This window comes from Cyprinodon variegatus, unplaced genomic scaffold (genome assembly GCF_000732505.1).
Source record: "Cyprinodon variegatus isolate N-32 unplaced genomic scaffold, C_variegatus-1.0 Scaffold632, whole genome shotgun sequence".
NCBI classification, from domain to species: Eukaryota; Metazoa; Chordata; class Actinopteri; order Cyprinodontiformes; family Cyprinodontidae; genus Cyprinodon; species Cyprinodon variegatus.
In genome coordinates, this window is record NW_015151085.1 from 589,405 (window position 1) to 604,853 (window position 15,449).

Sequence of the window (15,449 nt, forward strand, 5' to 3'; positions counted from 1 at the left end):
TACACTCTGCATTCCCTAGAGGGCGCATCCCACTGTTTGGGAACCACTGCACTAATGAATACTCCAATGCGAGCATAAATTGACCGATGCAGAAATAAAACACTTATATCAGCCAGAAGATGTATCGGTATGTAGGATTGTGTGTTTGCATGTATCAATCTTTACTTCAAGGCTGTAGAATCCTTTATTTATTTATTTATTTATTTCCAGCAACTTCTTCCTGTTCATTTTTACATCGAATTAGGTTTTTCTTTAAATCGTTTATTGAACACATTCATGCTGCTGTGTGTGGTTCTTGACTATGAGAAAATTAACTGAATTTGATGTTAAGCAAAGTGTGGGAACCTTGAGTTACTTTTTGTCAGTGTAATACTTTAAAACATGACTTTACTTTTAACAAACATTGGTTTGGCCTCCTATTTAACAATGAAGTAAAGTTGTGAAAGAGGGTCATTCTTACTGCTATTTATGAGCAGCGGAGTTTCAACATCAACCAGCACAGAATACAGGACAGGTCTATGGTTGTATGAAAGCTGAAGCTGAGGATTATGTAAAGGCTGAGAAGAATTAGTGCAACTCAAAGAACAACTATAGTGGACTTCCTCTTTTTTTAAAACTAAACACAATAAATCTTTTTTGGCATTAGTTTAAAAATGTTTATGCAATACTAAAGGATTGTTCAAACTAGGGCTGCAACTAATGATTATTTTGCAAATCCATTAATCTGTTGATTATTTTTTCGATGAATAATAATCGGATAGCCAAATGTTCCTTAATGAAGACTTTTTATTAAATTAAACCAGGTGAAACTAAAACATTTCAATTTGAGTTCTGGATTGAGCATATTGAAAGACCTTCATTTTAACTGCAAAATGTTTATATTTTTCAAAATCTTGGTATAATTACTGCACTAAGTGAGTCGCTCTATCAGCTGAAGGCATGCTTTAGAGTCTCTACACTCCAGTTAATCATTAATTGATTACTAAACTAGTTGACGATTACTTAAATAATCGATGAATCAAAATTAATTAATAGTTTCAGCCTAGTACAAACCTATACAACTCTAGTGTGTTTAGCCCACATCAGTTCCTAATGTATTTGTGGGAGGGAAATTTTCCTGACTCATCCTCATATAACCTGCTGATTACTGTGAGCCTAATTGTGTTGATGCGGTAAATGACATGCTAGTATAAATGTGCATTCATGATCATCTTCTCATGTCTTTTCTCAGCTGGCCTTCATAATGCCAGCAGATAGTATCTACAACCTCCACCCCTCTCAGAAAACCTCCATTTGGCCAATTTAAATCTGAACAAACCCGCTGCTCGGACTGCTAATGGGTCCTGCATGTAGTTGAGTCCTGCTCTGGTCTCCACGGAGACAGGTAGAAAGAGGCAGGGCCGCTCCTGATTAGTGAGCTGCTCTCTCTGTTTAATACCCAAGGCCGTGCAGCTGCTCCCCTCCTCCCACTGTTTGGTCAACGAAACATAAAAGGCTCTAATGGCAGGTAATCTCACATCTGCCCTCAGGAAAGATAAGAGATATTCCTGCTTAACATAAAGCAGCTGGCGTAGCTTCGTTGATGAGAAACCACAACTTTTAAACTTTTATATTCATTTTTTACTAATTCTTATCTGTACATTGTGGATAAAACTGAAGATGTAGATTATTTTCCCCCAAACAATTAAAACCAGAGTTACTTTTTTGTATATTATGTAGCTTTCATGGATTTTTATTAAAAAAGGCTATTTAGTTTCAGTCAAGCATAACGTCTGCATTGTATTAATCCAAAATCATAAAAATACACTGCAACAATTTTCAAGTGAAATAAAATGACTCAAATGTTATGTTTAAAGGTAACATATGTTTGCTTCACTGACCTCTGCTGGCAGGTTGTAGAATGTAGCAGCCTAAATATCACTTTCCGTATTTATGCCTAAAAACTGCTAAGATCAAGTTGTAAAGCATTATTTACTTGGAAGAAAAAAAGCTGTTCAACATGTGTCTAGATGTCCTGTCAGGCAAATGATTGCTGACAACTGTGTAGCTCTTATATGCTAAGAGAACTGTTGGGAGGCTCCTATCCTAAAGGAACTATCAAACGAAAGTGTCCTACTTCCTCTTCCTACCTCCTTCTTTACTGCCAGTTTACAAAATTCAGATTTTTGAAACTGGCAGGGGGATCATCAAAATAAGTGGTCTTCCTAATTGTCAATTATTCTGGTGATATGTTAATGTAAGACCGTCCTATGTGCTCGTCCCCATTTTCACTTACCGGTGTCGAGTCTGACATAGTGAAAAAATTGCAAATCTTTTGAAAAGTAAGCTTGAATGAACGATGCAAACGGCGACTTTTAAACAGAGCATGCACGAGGAGAAATGGGCTCATGCATCTTCTGCACATGTTTAATAGGCGTTCCCTCTTGGGAGCAGGTTACAGGGTTGTGCATGTGCTTTTTTTTTTAAGAGGAGAGGGTGAAAATCCTCCACTTTACCTTTTAAGTTTTGGGAAAAAAGTCCTTATTTGATGTATTTAGGGAATTAATCACCATACAGTTTGCTGTCAAGCTCAAAGCTAATCTAAATAACTTAAAACATCTTTAATTAGGACCGGACGACGTGGCCAAAACTTATATCGTGGTAGATGTGCTAAATTTAGTCTATGTGTATGGTATTGATATGAACAAAATAAAATACCAAAGACTGACAAGTTTACTTAGAACAGAATCCTGTACAAACTTATTATCCAATATAACATTAAAGAAATATTTGCCTTAAAGACAAAACTAGACAAAATCCATAAAGCCACGAACATGAGTCAGTAACAAATGATTTTTTAAATAGACTTTAATAACTTTAACTTCTGCATCTGAACCGTTTATTCTATAGATCATTTCTGGCTCTTCAGACTAGAAACAATTTTTTTTCCTTTACTTTTTCATTTCTTTGTAACATATCATGGAACATATATAATGTTCAGACATGAATTGCTTAAGTTTTAAGTGCAGATTGAATTTGTTTTCTTATACTCAGTCAAAAGCCTCAAATTCAGAGTCAGGAGAGAACAAATCTCTGGAAAAAAAAAGGTTAATTCAGAAAATCAGCTTTCCCTAGACTGAGCTTATTGCACCACTTTTCCTTATTTTAGATATCTTTATACTTCTAATGAGTTAACATTGCACAGCAGTATTTTTAGTCAACTTTCGATATTAAAGATGTTGAATAAATAGTTAATATGTTAAATTAAGCTTATTGACATGATTTAAACTCATAGCATGCAGCAGTGCAGCGTTATAAGCAGACTAGATGCATCTGATCAGATGTTTCACATTCAAAAGTGAGATTTGACTTGGAAAAACAAAACTTGTCGTTTTTTACACCAGCTGCACTGAATGCCAGCAGTTAAAATGTAAGAAATGCACATTGATTCCAGATGGCCTCATGTTTTAATGCATTTATATTAAAGGTATTATTTTGTCCTTCCTGGTGTCTAGATGGCGTCGAACGACTCGCGGCTACATCAGCCCCCTCCTCAGAGAGACGCAGCCGACCAGAACTTTGACAGCATGTTCAAGCTGCTGATCATCGGCAACAGCAGCGTCGGGAAAACCTCCTTCCTCTTCCGCTACGCAGACGACTCCTTCACCTCTGCGTTTGTAAGCACCGTGGGCATCGACTTCAAGGTCAAAACAGTCTTTCGCAACAACAAGCGGATCAAGTTACAGATTTGGGTAAGTGGATGAAACCTGGGATCTGTGATGCGATACCAGATCACCATATTGCATATAGTTGTTCAGCTGAAGGCATCGATATCAGACTCATTCAAACTTGAAAATGTTTGTTTACATTGAAAATATTTGAACTAAAATCCACTAAGACAAGCAGAGTGTTTGTCTCTGTGGGTTCAACCATTGAGCAAGTTTATCTTGTCAGTCGTGCATGTGAAAAACCAGAACTTCCTTAAGTTTTCACATTTTTACTTTCTGCTGTTTCCTTCTACTGAAAGTTCACAGTCGATGCCTGGAGAGATCGATGGTGCTGATTATCGAGGTGTGGTGCAAGTTTCAGGTTTCCAGAGCTGTGCTTGGTCCAACGCAGCCTCATTTAAGCCTGGCTTTAAAGAAAGTTTATTTTCTTTTTTTTTTAGTTTTTGCGGCACTAGTGGCTCCTATAAAGTTAAAGCCCTGATTTTTTTTTTTTTTTTTTTTTTTGGTTTGAAGAGATAATTTAGGACATTTGAGTAAAATTAGTTTTCGGTTATCCTCTCCTTAGTCAAGTTTTTTGTGTCTTCTGTTCAGATTAGTTAAGGCTAGAAGCTAATTCAGGTGTTTATGATCAAAAGGGACACCTAGAGTCTTCAAACAATCCTGATCTCACACATATCATTGCAGTTTATGCACGACACTTGCTTATAAAACTTTAAAACATCGCCTTTTTTGCAATGGTTGGTTATTTATACAAAGCATTTTATTATTTAGAGAAGACGTGGATCTAAATTGTGGCATGGATTAAATTACCTTCCTGTCCAGTCAGTATCCCAGAATAAAGAAAAGTTGGCAGACCTCAACATTTTAGGAAAGTGTTCCAGGTTTTTATGGAATGCACAAGACTAAAGATAATTTTTATCCTTTTAATTAGTGTTTATAGACTTTTTATAGGAGGAGTTTCCCAGAACAGAAGAAATAAGCCAAAGGCCCGACTTTTAAATTTTGGAATCAGTGAAGCAAAGATGGCCGTTTACCTGTCCTCTAGAGACAGACTGCTGGAGGGAGCTCACCTTGATGCCGTGGCTCTGTGGAAGTGCAACGTTAAAGCCAGAATAAGGCTGGAGTTTCACTTCCACAGAGCCACACAGAACATGGAGGATTTTATTCAGTTGTGGGGTTTTAGCATTTTATTTGATGTGTCCAATGAAGGAGAACTACATCTAAAAAAGCTCTTTGAATTGTGTAAATAAAGTGTCAAATGTCAACATTTTTACGAAATAACCTTCTACAAAAAAAAAAAAATTATTTACAAAAATAAATAGAAATGTAGCTCTATTACACATTTATGACAACATTTATAACAGTCCATGATAACGTACACCGCTGGAGTCTAGTTGTTGCGGGAAACAAGAGCTTGCCAAATGTTCCTAGCTCCACACTGAATACATAATAACCAATACATTCACATGATTGGTAGCATCTCTTTGCAGCACTTTGAGTTTTTCATATTGAATTTTAAAAATTTTTTTAGCCTCTTTGACACTAGGCCTGTTTTCAAGAAATATGCTTAAAAATAACATGCAGAAAATGAATTAAATATATCTCAAGAACTACAGAGTTTATTATTGTTTTGGTATCAAAATAAAGGCAAGACCCCAGAGAATATGTTACAGGTCTAAAAACCAACTTGGGGCGAGTGCTGAGGACCCAAATTTGGGTCCTCATGTTATGAAAAGGTTAACTAAAAAAGCAACTCCATAAGTTGGTTTTCCCCCATTTCACAACAAAAACACAAACATTAGCTAAACTTTTACCTTTGTAAATACTATCAACTCACTCGATAAAGTAAAAGAATACAACTACTTTGGTTTTCTAAAATGACTTGAATTATTTTTGCCTATTAAACAATTGGTGTTTAGGGTTTACACAACTAAAAATAGTTTTTCGGCTCAAAAGAAGGAAGTTTCAGTTTTTATTTTATTATTATTTTTTTTTTTACAGCTGCCTTAAAGTCAGTAAAAACATTTTCATTTTATCCTCCTAATTTATTTGTTTATTTAGGAGTTACAACAGCTCATATTTAATGATAGTTCTGTGGTTTATAAGATGGTATTTTTTACACAATACTGCAGTTTTTCCCTGATCTGTCTGAGCTCTGATAGATTTAGCCTCTGGCTTTGTTCCGTCTGTCCAACAGTCTCAGGTTTTTAATCGTGCAGAGGGCAGACTAAATATTTTAGCATTTTTGTGTTTGTGTGGATATGACTTCAAACATATTTCACAAAAGTTGCAGATAATCTCAAACTGAGGAAACTCTCTTCATATTTCTAGTTGGTGCCTGGTGCTTCAGCTGCTCACTTTTCCCTCCTACGCTGGGAACTTTTCCTGGATATAAGAGCAGAGGACTCGCATTAGTACAAACTGGGCGTTCACAATACATTTCTGGATTCTTTACAGGATACATGTTCCAATCTGTTCTGATTTGTCTGTTTTTTTCACCCCTAATTTTCCCTAAGTTAGTGGCCTGGTCATTCCTGCTTCACCCACCTGCCTGCATCTTAGTGGAGCCATGGATCCTATTGGCAAATCAAACAGATGATTCATTTGAACTAACAATCTGTGAGCCACGGTATGTTGGGCAAACAGCATTATTGGCAGCAGAGGAGCCCACACCAAAACACACAGCTGGTCACCTTCCTGACCAAACACTTGGTTCTTATAAACGGAGTAATGATCTGTAGCAAAATGTACCGAGAGCTCTCGAACTTTGACCCATTTAGCCTCATCAAAAACAGACATGAATCAGTTTTATTTGTTATGTAACAGACAAAATTTAAATACTGCAACTTTGCTGACTCATTATTTAACAGGATAATCTTTTACCACAAGAACAGCTGCAGTTCTTTTTGAGTCTTTATCACTTCAAGACATCTAGATTCAGAGTGTTGTGTCAATTAATGTCTGAAAAATAGCTTTTTTTTTTTTTTTTTTTTTTTTTTTTTACTTTTGCCTCAAATTTTATATTGTCTTTTTTCTGTACCAGGCCATCTCAGTAGATTATCATCTTTTAAACTGTCCCCTTGTCTTAAGTCTTTTAAAGAATCTAAAAGTTTAAAGACAAATTAGTTTTGCAACTTCCTGCTTCCTGCTAAAAAAAGTTTCCCCAAAGCATGATGCAGCCATCATTGTTTCTCACCATTGCAAACAATAGGCTCCTCCCAGACTTTTTCTATTTGGCTGTTATTTCAATCTGAAAAACTAACAAAGAGGAAAGACAATTAGAAGAAATGTATTGATACAAATACTTGGTCTTTGGCACTCAGATCTCAGCAGGAAAAATAGGGTTGAATTTTGATAGATATGCATGAACAGGAGTAAAGAACAGGGCTGTTTCCCCCCAGGCCTGAAACTGGTGGTGGAGTGGAGATAGATAGATAGTGTAGTTGGTCAGTCTGTAGACTGCTGGTTAGTGAGACGGTCTGCTGAGCTTTATGGGGAGATCCCAGTGGACTGCGTGAGCTGATTCTAGAGCTTCACTCAGGGACCTGGAAGATGGAAGTCCAGTTGGATAACACAGGTTGAGAAAACCTGTCCATGATGAGCAAGCATGAAGCGACAGTGGAGAGGAAAAACTTACTGCTGGGAAGAAACGTCTGGCAGAACCAGGCTCAACATGGCGGTCTTCAGCTGGACTGGTTGAAATGAGACGTAGAATGCAGTAAGAGTCCAGGAGGAATGAAACTCTGACAAAGTTTTAGCGACGATATTGGAGGAGGGGATGGAGGTGGGTTGAAACGGTGTCATCTGAATGAAGTCACACAGCGCATCCGCCGCCTGCGCACAGGAGCAGACAAGTTGCGTATCGGAGGCCTTATTAGATGAACTTTGGATGCTAATTGGCTTTCATGGAGGTGTGGTTCAAAGCCGATCAGCCGTGTTGCAGGTGGATGTAGGAGAGCAATCAGTTTCTTCAGTTGAACTTCCGCTTAGGCTCCATTTCACAAAAATACATTACATGTAGCTACATTCCATTTATATAATAGATGCCCTATGAAAACAGGCTGCTTTTGATTTTATTTAATACATCAACATAAAGTTGGCTGATGCAAGTCACACTTTTCGGGGTGGGTTATTTTTTTTATGGAAAGCCATTTCACTTTCCTATCAACGCATTAAACATGCTCGACTTTACTGTTGGCCTGTCCCATAAAAATCCCGCTGAAGTGGTTTAAAGTTTGTAACCAATAAATGTGAATCACATCCAGTTGTGTGAGCATTTTGCAATGATTAGCTAAACACAATGATCTGAACTTCCAATAAAAGGTGACCAGAACACTGTGTGTGACTGCCTGGTCTCTATGGAGCCCCTAGTGCAGCCAAATGACAAAGAAAGCTGGTATTTCCTAAGTCCAGGAAGCAGAGGAAGTCTCCTATCAGCATCTGAGCAGGACACAATGGAGATTTATTACAGCGCCACTGTAACAGTGTATTTAAAGGGTGTGGAAGCAGCAGGCACTGCTGAGAATGAGGGCTGTTAATCATCAGCTCCATAGAGCTTCCTGACTGTTAGATCAAGTTAGCTACCGTAGAGCAGAGAGTGCTGCTCGCTGATTATTCTCTGCCAGATGTTTAAAACCAGCTGCTCTGATAAAACGCCTCACGGTCCTTTAGACGATTAGCTCACCCAGAGCAGGATAAGTGTGTTTACATTGTTCACACATGCATCCTTTTCTTTCTGACAAGTGGAAGATATCACTGATCTCACAGTAAACACACACACCTTTCATACACTTTGCATTTAAACATCCAGACATATGGGGAGTGTGTGTAAACGTATGTGTGTGGTATCCCAGAGGACGTACTCTGCTGTTTTTTTTTGGCAGCTAATCTAAACAGAGGTGACGCATGTTTGAAGAACAGGGTCCCAGTGACGTCTGACTACCTGACTGTGCAGCAGCCTGATTTAAAGCCTCTCCTATTCGCTGTCACACACAGGCTCGCTGGAGGGCAGGTGTTGTCTGCTGTTTGGGTTTGTTTGGTGGTAACCCTAAACACCATCTGTTTGGTTAGTCATCACATTTTTTCCTGGCTAATATTTGATCATTTCTGGATGGCTGAGATACTGATGGAGCTAAAGTGCCTCCTGTTTAACTAAAACAAACCTAGACTCTGCAGGAGGGCAGATCATGGAGGAAAAAAGATGGAGAAAAAAAAGGTTTATCTGCTCAGGAGATCCATGCATTATCACACCTTGTTCAGTACTGCCTGTGATGGATACATTCATGACCCTAACTGGCCTCTGGTTACCTAGACAACGTACTCCCTCGCCTTCACAAAATGAGATAAACTGCAGAGAAACATTCAGGCCCCTTAATCAGACCAAGGAGAAGAAGAAGCAGTTAAATAAAAGTTCTTATAACTCTTCTTTAGGCTTCAAAATGTTTCCATCATTTTGTATGAAATTGCATTTAGCTGTCCTTCAATCAGGAGACGTTTCTTTTCAAAGAGAGCTCACTGTTCCCAAACAGAGCCAGCGGCCATGTTTCCTTCACTGCCAGCCTCGCATCTGATCTCTGTTCAATGACCCCCTTCTTTAGCTCTCTTATTTATTTGTGTAGCTCTTTTTAACATCCCAACATCAGTTTTCTGTAATAAAATCTTAAAAATCATTCACAAAAAGTCAAATAAATACAAAATAAAATATTACATGAGTAAAAGTCAGAAATTTGGAAAGTGTTTTTCAATAAAACGCTCTTTAAAAAGATCAGTTACCGAGCAGAGATCCAGAGGAACTGGTTTGAGTGTCAACTTTCCATTATTCAGTAATCAACTAAACGGCTATTTATTGCTGCTGAAACAATGAAATGTGATTTATTTATTTATTTTTTGAGATAATCATCAACTAATTTAGTAATCGGATAATCATTAAACAGAATTTACAGACTCCAACACAGCATTAACTGAAAGAGCCACCTACTCAGAGCAGTAATCCAATGGTCAATTGATTAATAGAAAAAATAACTGATAGATTAATATATAGGGATCAGGGAAAAAAGGCAGATTTCAGGTTGTAACCAAAGCTAGGGCCGGACGATATAAGATTTTTTTCACAAGAGATTGCGGAATATTTACAATTTATATGGCGATTATCTACTGTATTTTTGTGAATGTCAGTCATTTATCCATATCAGCAATGATCCCATGTTTATCTAGCGCTGTTAGTAAGAAAATGGGCCTGTGTGACATTCAGGACAAGCTTCCTTTCAGTGGTGCCATCGAACAATTACTGAATGGAATGGAAAAAAAAAACACTACATAAATATGGTATATTGCCCTACAGTTTACAAAATATGCAAATATTTGGTTTATATTGCCTAGACGCTAAGCTTTCACCTTTAAAATTGTTCTGTAATGGACTGTTTAACAGACCAGAGAGGTTACATCATTCTCTATGCCAACATCCCACAAGATTCTGTGGATTTTAGTGAAATTTTATGATTATTGAATAAAATATATTCTAGAACATGTATTTATTCAGAGGTTTTTATGTTTTATTTGCCTCCTGACAGATAATTAACCTGTTACATGCCCAACAAAGAGCAAGAAGTAGTGATAATCTGTGCGAACGGTCAGTTAACTGAGTTTGCTATAAAGTCCACTATATATTCGCCGCTCTATATAGTGATTGAGGGATTTAGGTGTTAGGGTGGAGGTTCGGACACAGCCTGAGAGATGTTGGTGTCTTGGCTTTCCATGCCTTTTTGCACCTCCCTTTCTTCATGTGTTCAATACTTCTTCCTGTGCAGTTTCACTTAATTCCGGGACATCTATGGTTTGATTTCTTTGTATGTGTGGAATCCATGGATTGTTACTGAAATTTGGTCTCCATGTCATCTCAATGGCACCTCTAGACATATATTTACTAAGACAAATGGTGGCTTGTTTAATACTTATTTTATAAGAACATGACATAAAAAGGAGCTTAAAATCAAAAATGGAGTTAAAAAATAAAAGTCACTCAATAGGTAAAGTGGCTTAACAAAATAAAATTGTCACAAAATAACACTTCATTCTGAAATAAATACATTTACGTAATTAATAAATCTTTGAATAAATAAAAAATCTTGAAATGTAATAAAATAAGATAAAAATGTAAGCCGCAGAAGCTAAATTGCATGATTTTTACATATACAAGCCGCACCGTACTATAAGCCGCAGGTTTTTTATGTTTACACACAAACTGTCTTGCTCTCGCAATGTCCGTCTTTCTCGCTGTCGTTCTGTCTCGTACCACTCGCGGTAGAAGTCTGCTTCCGGAGCACCTCCGCATTCCCGCACGCGCGGCTACCGTACTTGTCTGTTGAAGTAAATGTGACGTCAACATGGTGGATGGTAAAATCCATAGATTTAGGTATTACCCTAGTGGCCGTTCGCTGTAAAAGTCCATAGATAAGCTGCATTGTTATATAAGCGGCAAGGTCGAAAAATGGGGAAAAAGTTGCGGCTTATAGTCCGAAAATTACTGTGTTTTTATTTATTTAATGGAACATTCAGTGACAATTTATCAATAACAGTATTTATTTAATTTTGATTGAAACTGTTCTCCAGGTCAGGAGGTAACAGTTAAAAACATGCTGCTGCTTTTTAGACCAGTTGAAGGTGGTTGAGAGACGACTGAGTCCATATTCATGTGACATAAAGAAGCAAATATTGAACAAATAAGTGTTCTGAAGATCAGCACCGTTTTAAAAAGGCTTCATTTCAGCTGAAAGGGGTTTTAAGGTCAATTTAACGACTGAATCAACAATTTTTGTTGAACTTAAAATCTTTTTCATAAATCACCTCCAGATTCGTTACAGTTTCACTAAATTTAACATTCGGAGCGCTGACGTCAATGGTGGTATTCTCACAGGATGAAATGCTAACCAGATGCCTGCTTGATAATGAAATTGTGTTTTATGAAGAGATTTTATACTCTGCCACAGATTCGGCTGCACTTGCTTCAAAAATGTTGATGCTGCTTGAACTTTTATTTTATTCTAGCCATTTAAACCTAAAACAATGTATTTTAGTGGTACGCAAAGTGTTTCATCCATCCATGCACCCTTTCATCCTCTGTGTTTAGTTGAATCTAAAGCTGAAAATCCTTCTGAATAGTTCTGTGTAATTAATCACATTTGCTGTATAATTGCAGTTTAACAAAATGCTATTTTCAAATCACTGATGTACACAGTGTTGGTCACATTACATTTAACAACAATAAGACTGTAACTTTCTTACTCCAGGCCTATAGGTGGCAGTAATATGCTAAAAGTGGGTTTGCTGCCATGCAAAAGGGAAGATGGTGTTTGCGATCCATGCATGCGAGTAGAAATAAGCACGTCTTCACGCAACAGTAGCAGTGACAAAATCCAATATCAATGGACTCTGGACAAGCAAACTGTCAAGGTTATGAAAACAATGAAAAACTAGAGAAAAAGGTCTGTAGGCATATGGTTAGTGCTTAGGAAAATTCAAAATAGAATCACAATATTGTTGAAAAAATTGCTGTTTTAATTTTTGATTAAAGCCCTAAGCCTGGACAAAACATCCCTCATGGGAAAACATGGTAGTGGCAGCATAATGCTGTGGAAATAATATTGTTTTTATAAATGACAGGTAGGTTTATCAGTTAATATGTGGTGTTATACTCTGAAAAAAACAGGGAACAAAACATGTTGGAAGCAGAAAAAGCCTTGAAATAGGAGGGCTGAGGTTCATCTTTTCTACAGTGGATAGTTTAGATCAAAACATATTTCTATGTTAGAATGTCCTAGTCATAGTTCATGCCTAAATCCATTTAAGTACCTGTAGCAAGATCTTAAAATCGACATGTGCAGGGGTTCACCTTCCTGTGTGATTTTTAGCAAAGGTGTAAAAAAAGAGCAGTCAAACATATCAGTCTCTTGATGTGCAGAGCTGGTAGAGACCAACCCCCAAAGCCTGACAGGTTAAACTAATGAGGGTTTCTCATAAAGAATAGAACATGGATATACTAAACATTTCATATTTTAAATACTTTGTCTTCCTCATTGCCAATAAAGCTTGAGGCCACATAAAATCTCTTCCACAGTATAACTGCTGTTTATGGTTGGAACACGATCAAATATCTAAGAGGGTATAAGGTTCAGTTTGGCACCATGCTAACTAAAAGCTGCCAAGTTCTTTTAGAAGCTTTTAAAGGCTATGAAGGATTATGTAAAGGATGCTTTTTTATTTTATTTTTTGATGATCATCAAATCTTTAGTAAAACTCCCTCTCGTATAATAAAAACTATTTAGTTGTGTTTGTAAAGAAGTTTCTGGATTTTTTAAAATCCTGCTTCAAAAGAATATCAGACCATCATTTAGATGCTTTTCTGTGCCAGAGCCACTGCAGGTCTGACAGATAGTTCCACGCCGCCCCCTTGTGGTCAGTCATAGTATACAGCAGGGTCAGGCGTGAAGGAGTTGGATCAGTTGGTTTTGTTGTTCCAGATGAAGTTGATGTTTTTATGTTTGTCACTGCAGGACACAGCAGGACAGGAGCGCTACCGCACAATCACCACAGCCTACTACAGAGGAGCCATGGGCTTCCTGCTCATGTATGATATCAGCAACCAGGAATCATTCAGCTCCGTGCAGGACTGGTGAGTTGGAAAGCTAAGTCTCCCATCATCTGGATGATAAGAGAGTGTTTGATTCAAATTTAAGCTACTAGTCTTTTATTTTGAAATTATTTGTTGCTTGTTTCTTTTTCCACAAAAATCCCAAAGAATTCATGCAAACATCTTTTTTGGTTCATATCTTCTACTTGATTTTATCCCAAAACACAACTTAACGATTAATTGAAGGTTTCCTTAATGTTGCTGTTTTACATCTGCATCGGCTAAGACACCAAATAATTCTTGTTTGATCTGAAGGATGCGGGTTTGTTTATAGTGAGAGGATTTTGTCTTGCAGGGCAACACAAATCAAAACCTACTCCTGGGACAACGCTCAGGTGATCCTGGTGGGCAACAAATGTGACCTTGAGGATGATAGGCTGATAGCCACAGAGGATGGCCAACGGCTGTCTGATGAGCTCGGTAAGAACAGCTGATGGTAACTCATTCATATTAGACATTGTTTAAAATATTAATAGACATCAAACTGTTTTTATATATAGTCATGTTAAATCCAAAGGACTGTGCATTTTTAAACCATGTCTGCTAAAGACATGGTTTAAAAATGCACAGCTAACAAAAAGCACAGTTAAGTCATGAAACGGTTCAATCCATGATCACATCATTTAAAGAGGAAGAATTCAAAACCTAGAAATTATCATACAGCTGGAGCTGAGGTGGAGAATCTGTTGACCAGAGAACCATTAGTCCCCTTTTTTTTTTTTTTTACAAGTCTAGCCTTGAAAGAGAGAATAAAGAAAGGTATGACTAAAAGATAGCTAAGTATATGTGGAAGAAGATGCTTTGGCAATAACTGCAATTTTTACCCTACAACCTAAAAAACAATGTGGTGCTCAGTATGAAATACTATAATAGCACGGCGGGGGCAGCATCATCCTGTGGGGAGGATGCTGGAAAGGGGAAGCTTATCAGAACTCATTGGTTAAATGTTGTGCAACAAAATATATATTCTCATCAACAATCTTTCAATGTCTCATTCATCTGGACCCGACTAAATTACACCTTTCATCTCCCATTTATTTATTTAGTCTGGTTTATCAGGCTATATTTCTATAACAAAAAGACCCAAATCCAATTTATTATGATAAAACAATATGCTCTGAGTATATGTCCTGATTCTAACTCCTTTTTGAGAATAAATAGAACCACAGGATCTGGTGCGATGAGCTGATATAAACAGATGTTGCGCCATCTGCTGGCTGTACCACTGAAGGTCCAGAAAGGTGTTCACTAGTGCAGCTAAATAAAAACTGACTGCTCTGTAATACCTTATAGGAAACCAACATCTCTAAAGATAGAGCTTAAAACCATCCCTAACACCAGCAGCTCTATCAGCCCGGACATGTACTCACATGTACATCAACTTGGCAGCGACATCCAGGGAATCTTTCCTGAGCTTGAGTTTACTCCAAGACTGTTTTCCCAGCACAGCTCCAGTTTTATTCCTCTTGAAATCAAACCTCTTTTTGCACATTTTTACACTTGATCCTGGATGTTTCCTTTTTTTTTTTTTTTTGTAAAACCACACTAGAAGCTTAAAAAAAGATTAAAAGACAAAAATTACAAATACTACAACTTCAAGGTAAAATAATTTTTTAACCAGAAAATGTTTATATTGTTTTTGTTCCCACCAATAAAAATATACAAATATTGAAATAAAATATAAATGAGGTAAATCAGTCAACGTTCTCAGCAGTGATCAACTAAAAATATTGTAATATACTCAGAACAGCAGAGAGAACAAAACTAAATTAAGTTGCTGATCGTTCAGTCAAGCTCCAGACATGAATATGATTGAGAGTCTTTTGGAACATTTGATAACAGATTTTCTCTATCTAATTTAACTAATCATGTGGGAATTTTGCAAAAGAAGTGGAGAAAATGTTTCATTTAATTCAGTTTATTTATATAGCCCCAATTCACAACACATGTCATCTCAAGGCACTTTACAGTCAAATTGATTCAACGTTTTTTATCTAAGGAAAACCGGTTGATTGCATCGACTCATTGACTCAAATTCAATCACTCACACTAAGCAT

At 37.2% G+C, this 15,449-nt stretch overlaps 1 protein-coding gene across 1 annotated transcript in view; it reads left to right on the top strand.

Moving 5' to 3' along the window:
- rab3d (RAB3D, member RAS oncogene family) overlaps positions 1 to 15,449 on the top strand; it is a 26,421-nt gene that overhangs the window by 7,702 nt on the left and 3,270 nt on the right. The window contains exons 2-4 of the mRNA XM_015393244.1: positions 3,495 to 3,731; positions 13,256 to 13,374; positions 13,688 to 13,812. Coding sequence (XP_015248730.1) covers positions 3,495 to 3,731; positions 13,256 to 13,374; positions 13,688 to 13,812 — 481 coding nt within the window. The remainder of the gene's footprint in view (positions 1 to 3,494; positions 3,732 to 13,255; positions 13,375 to 13,687; positions 13,813 to 15,449) is intronic.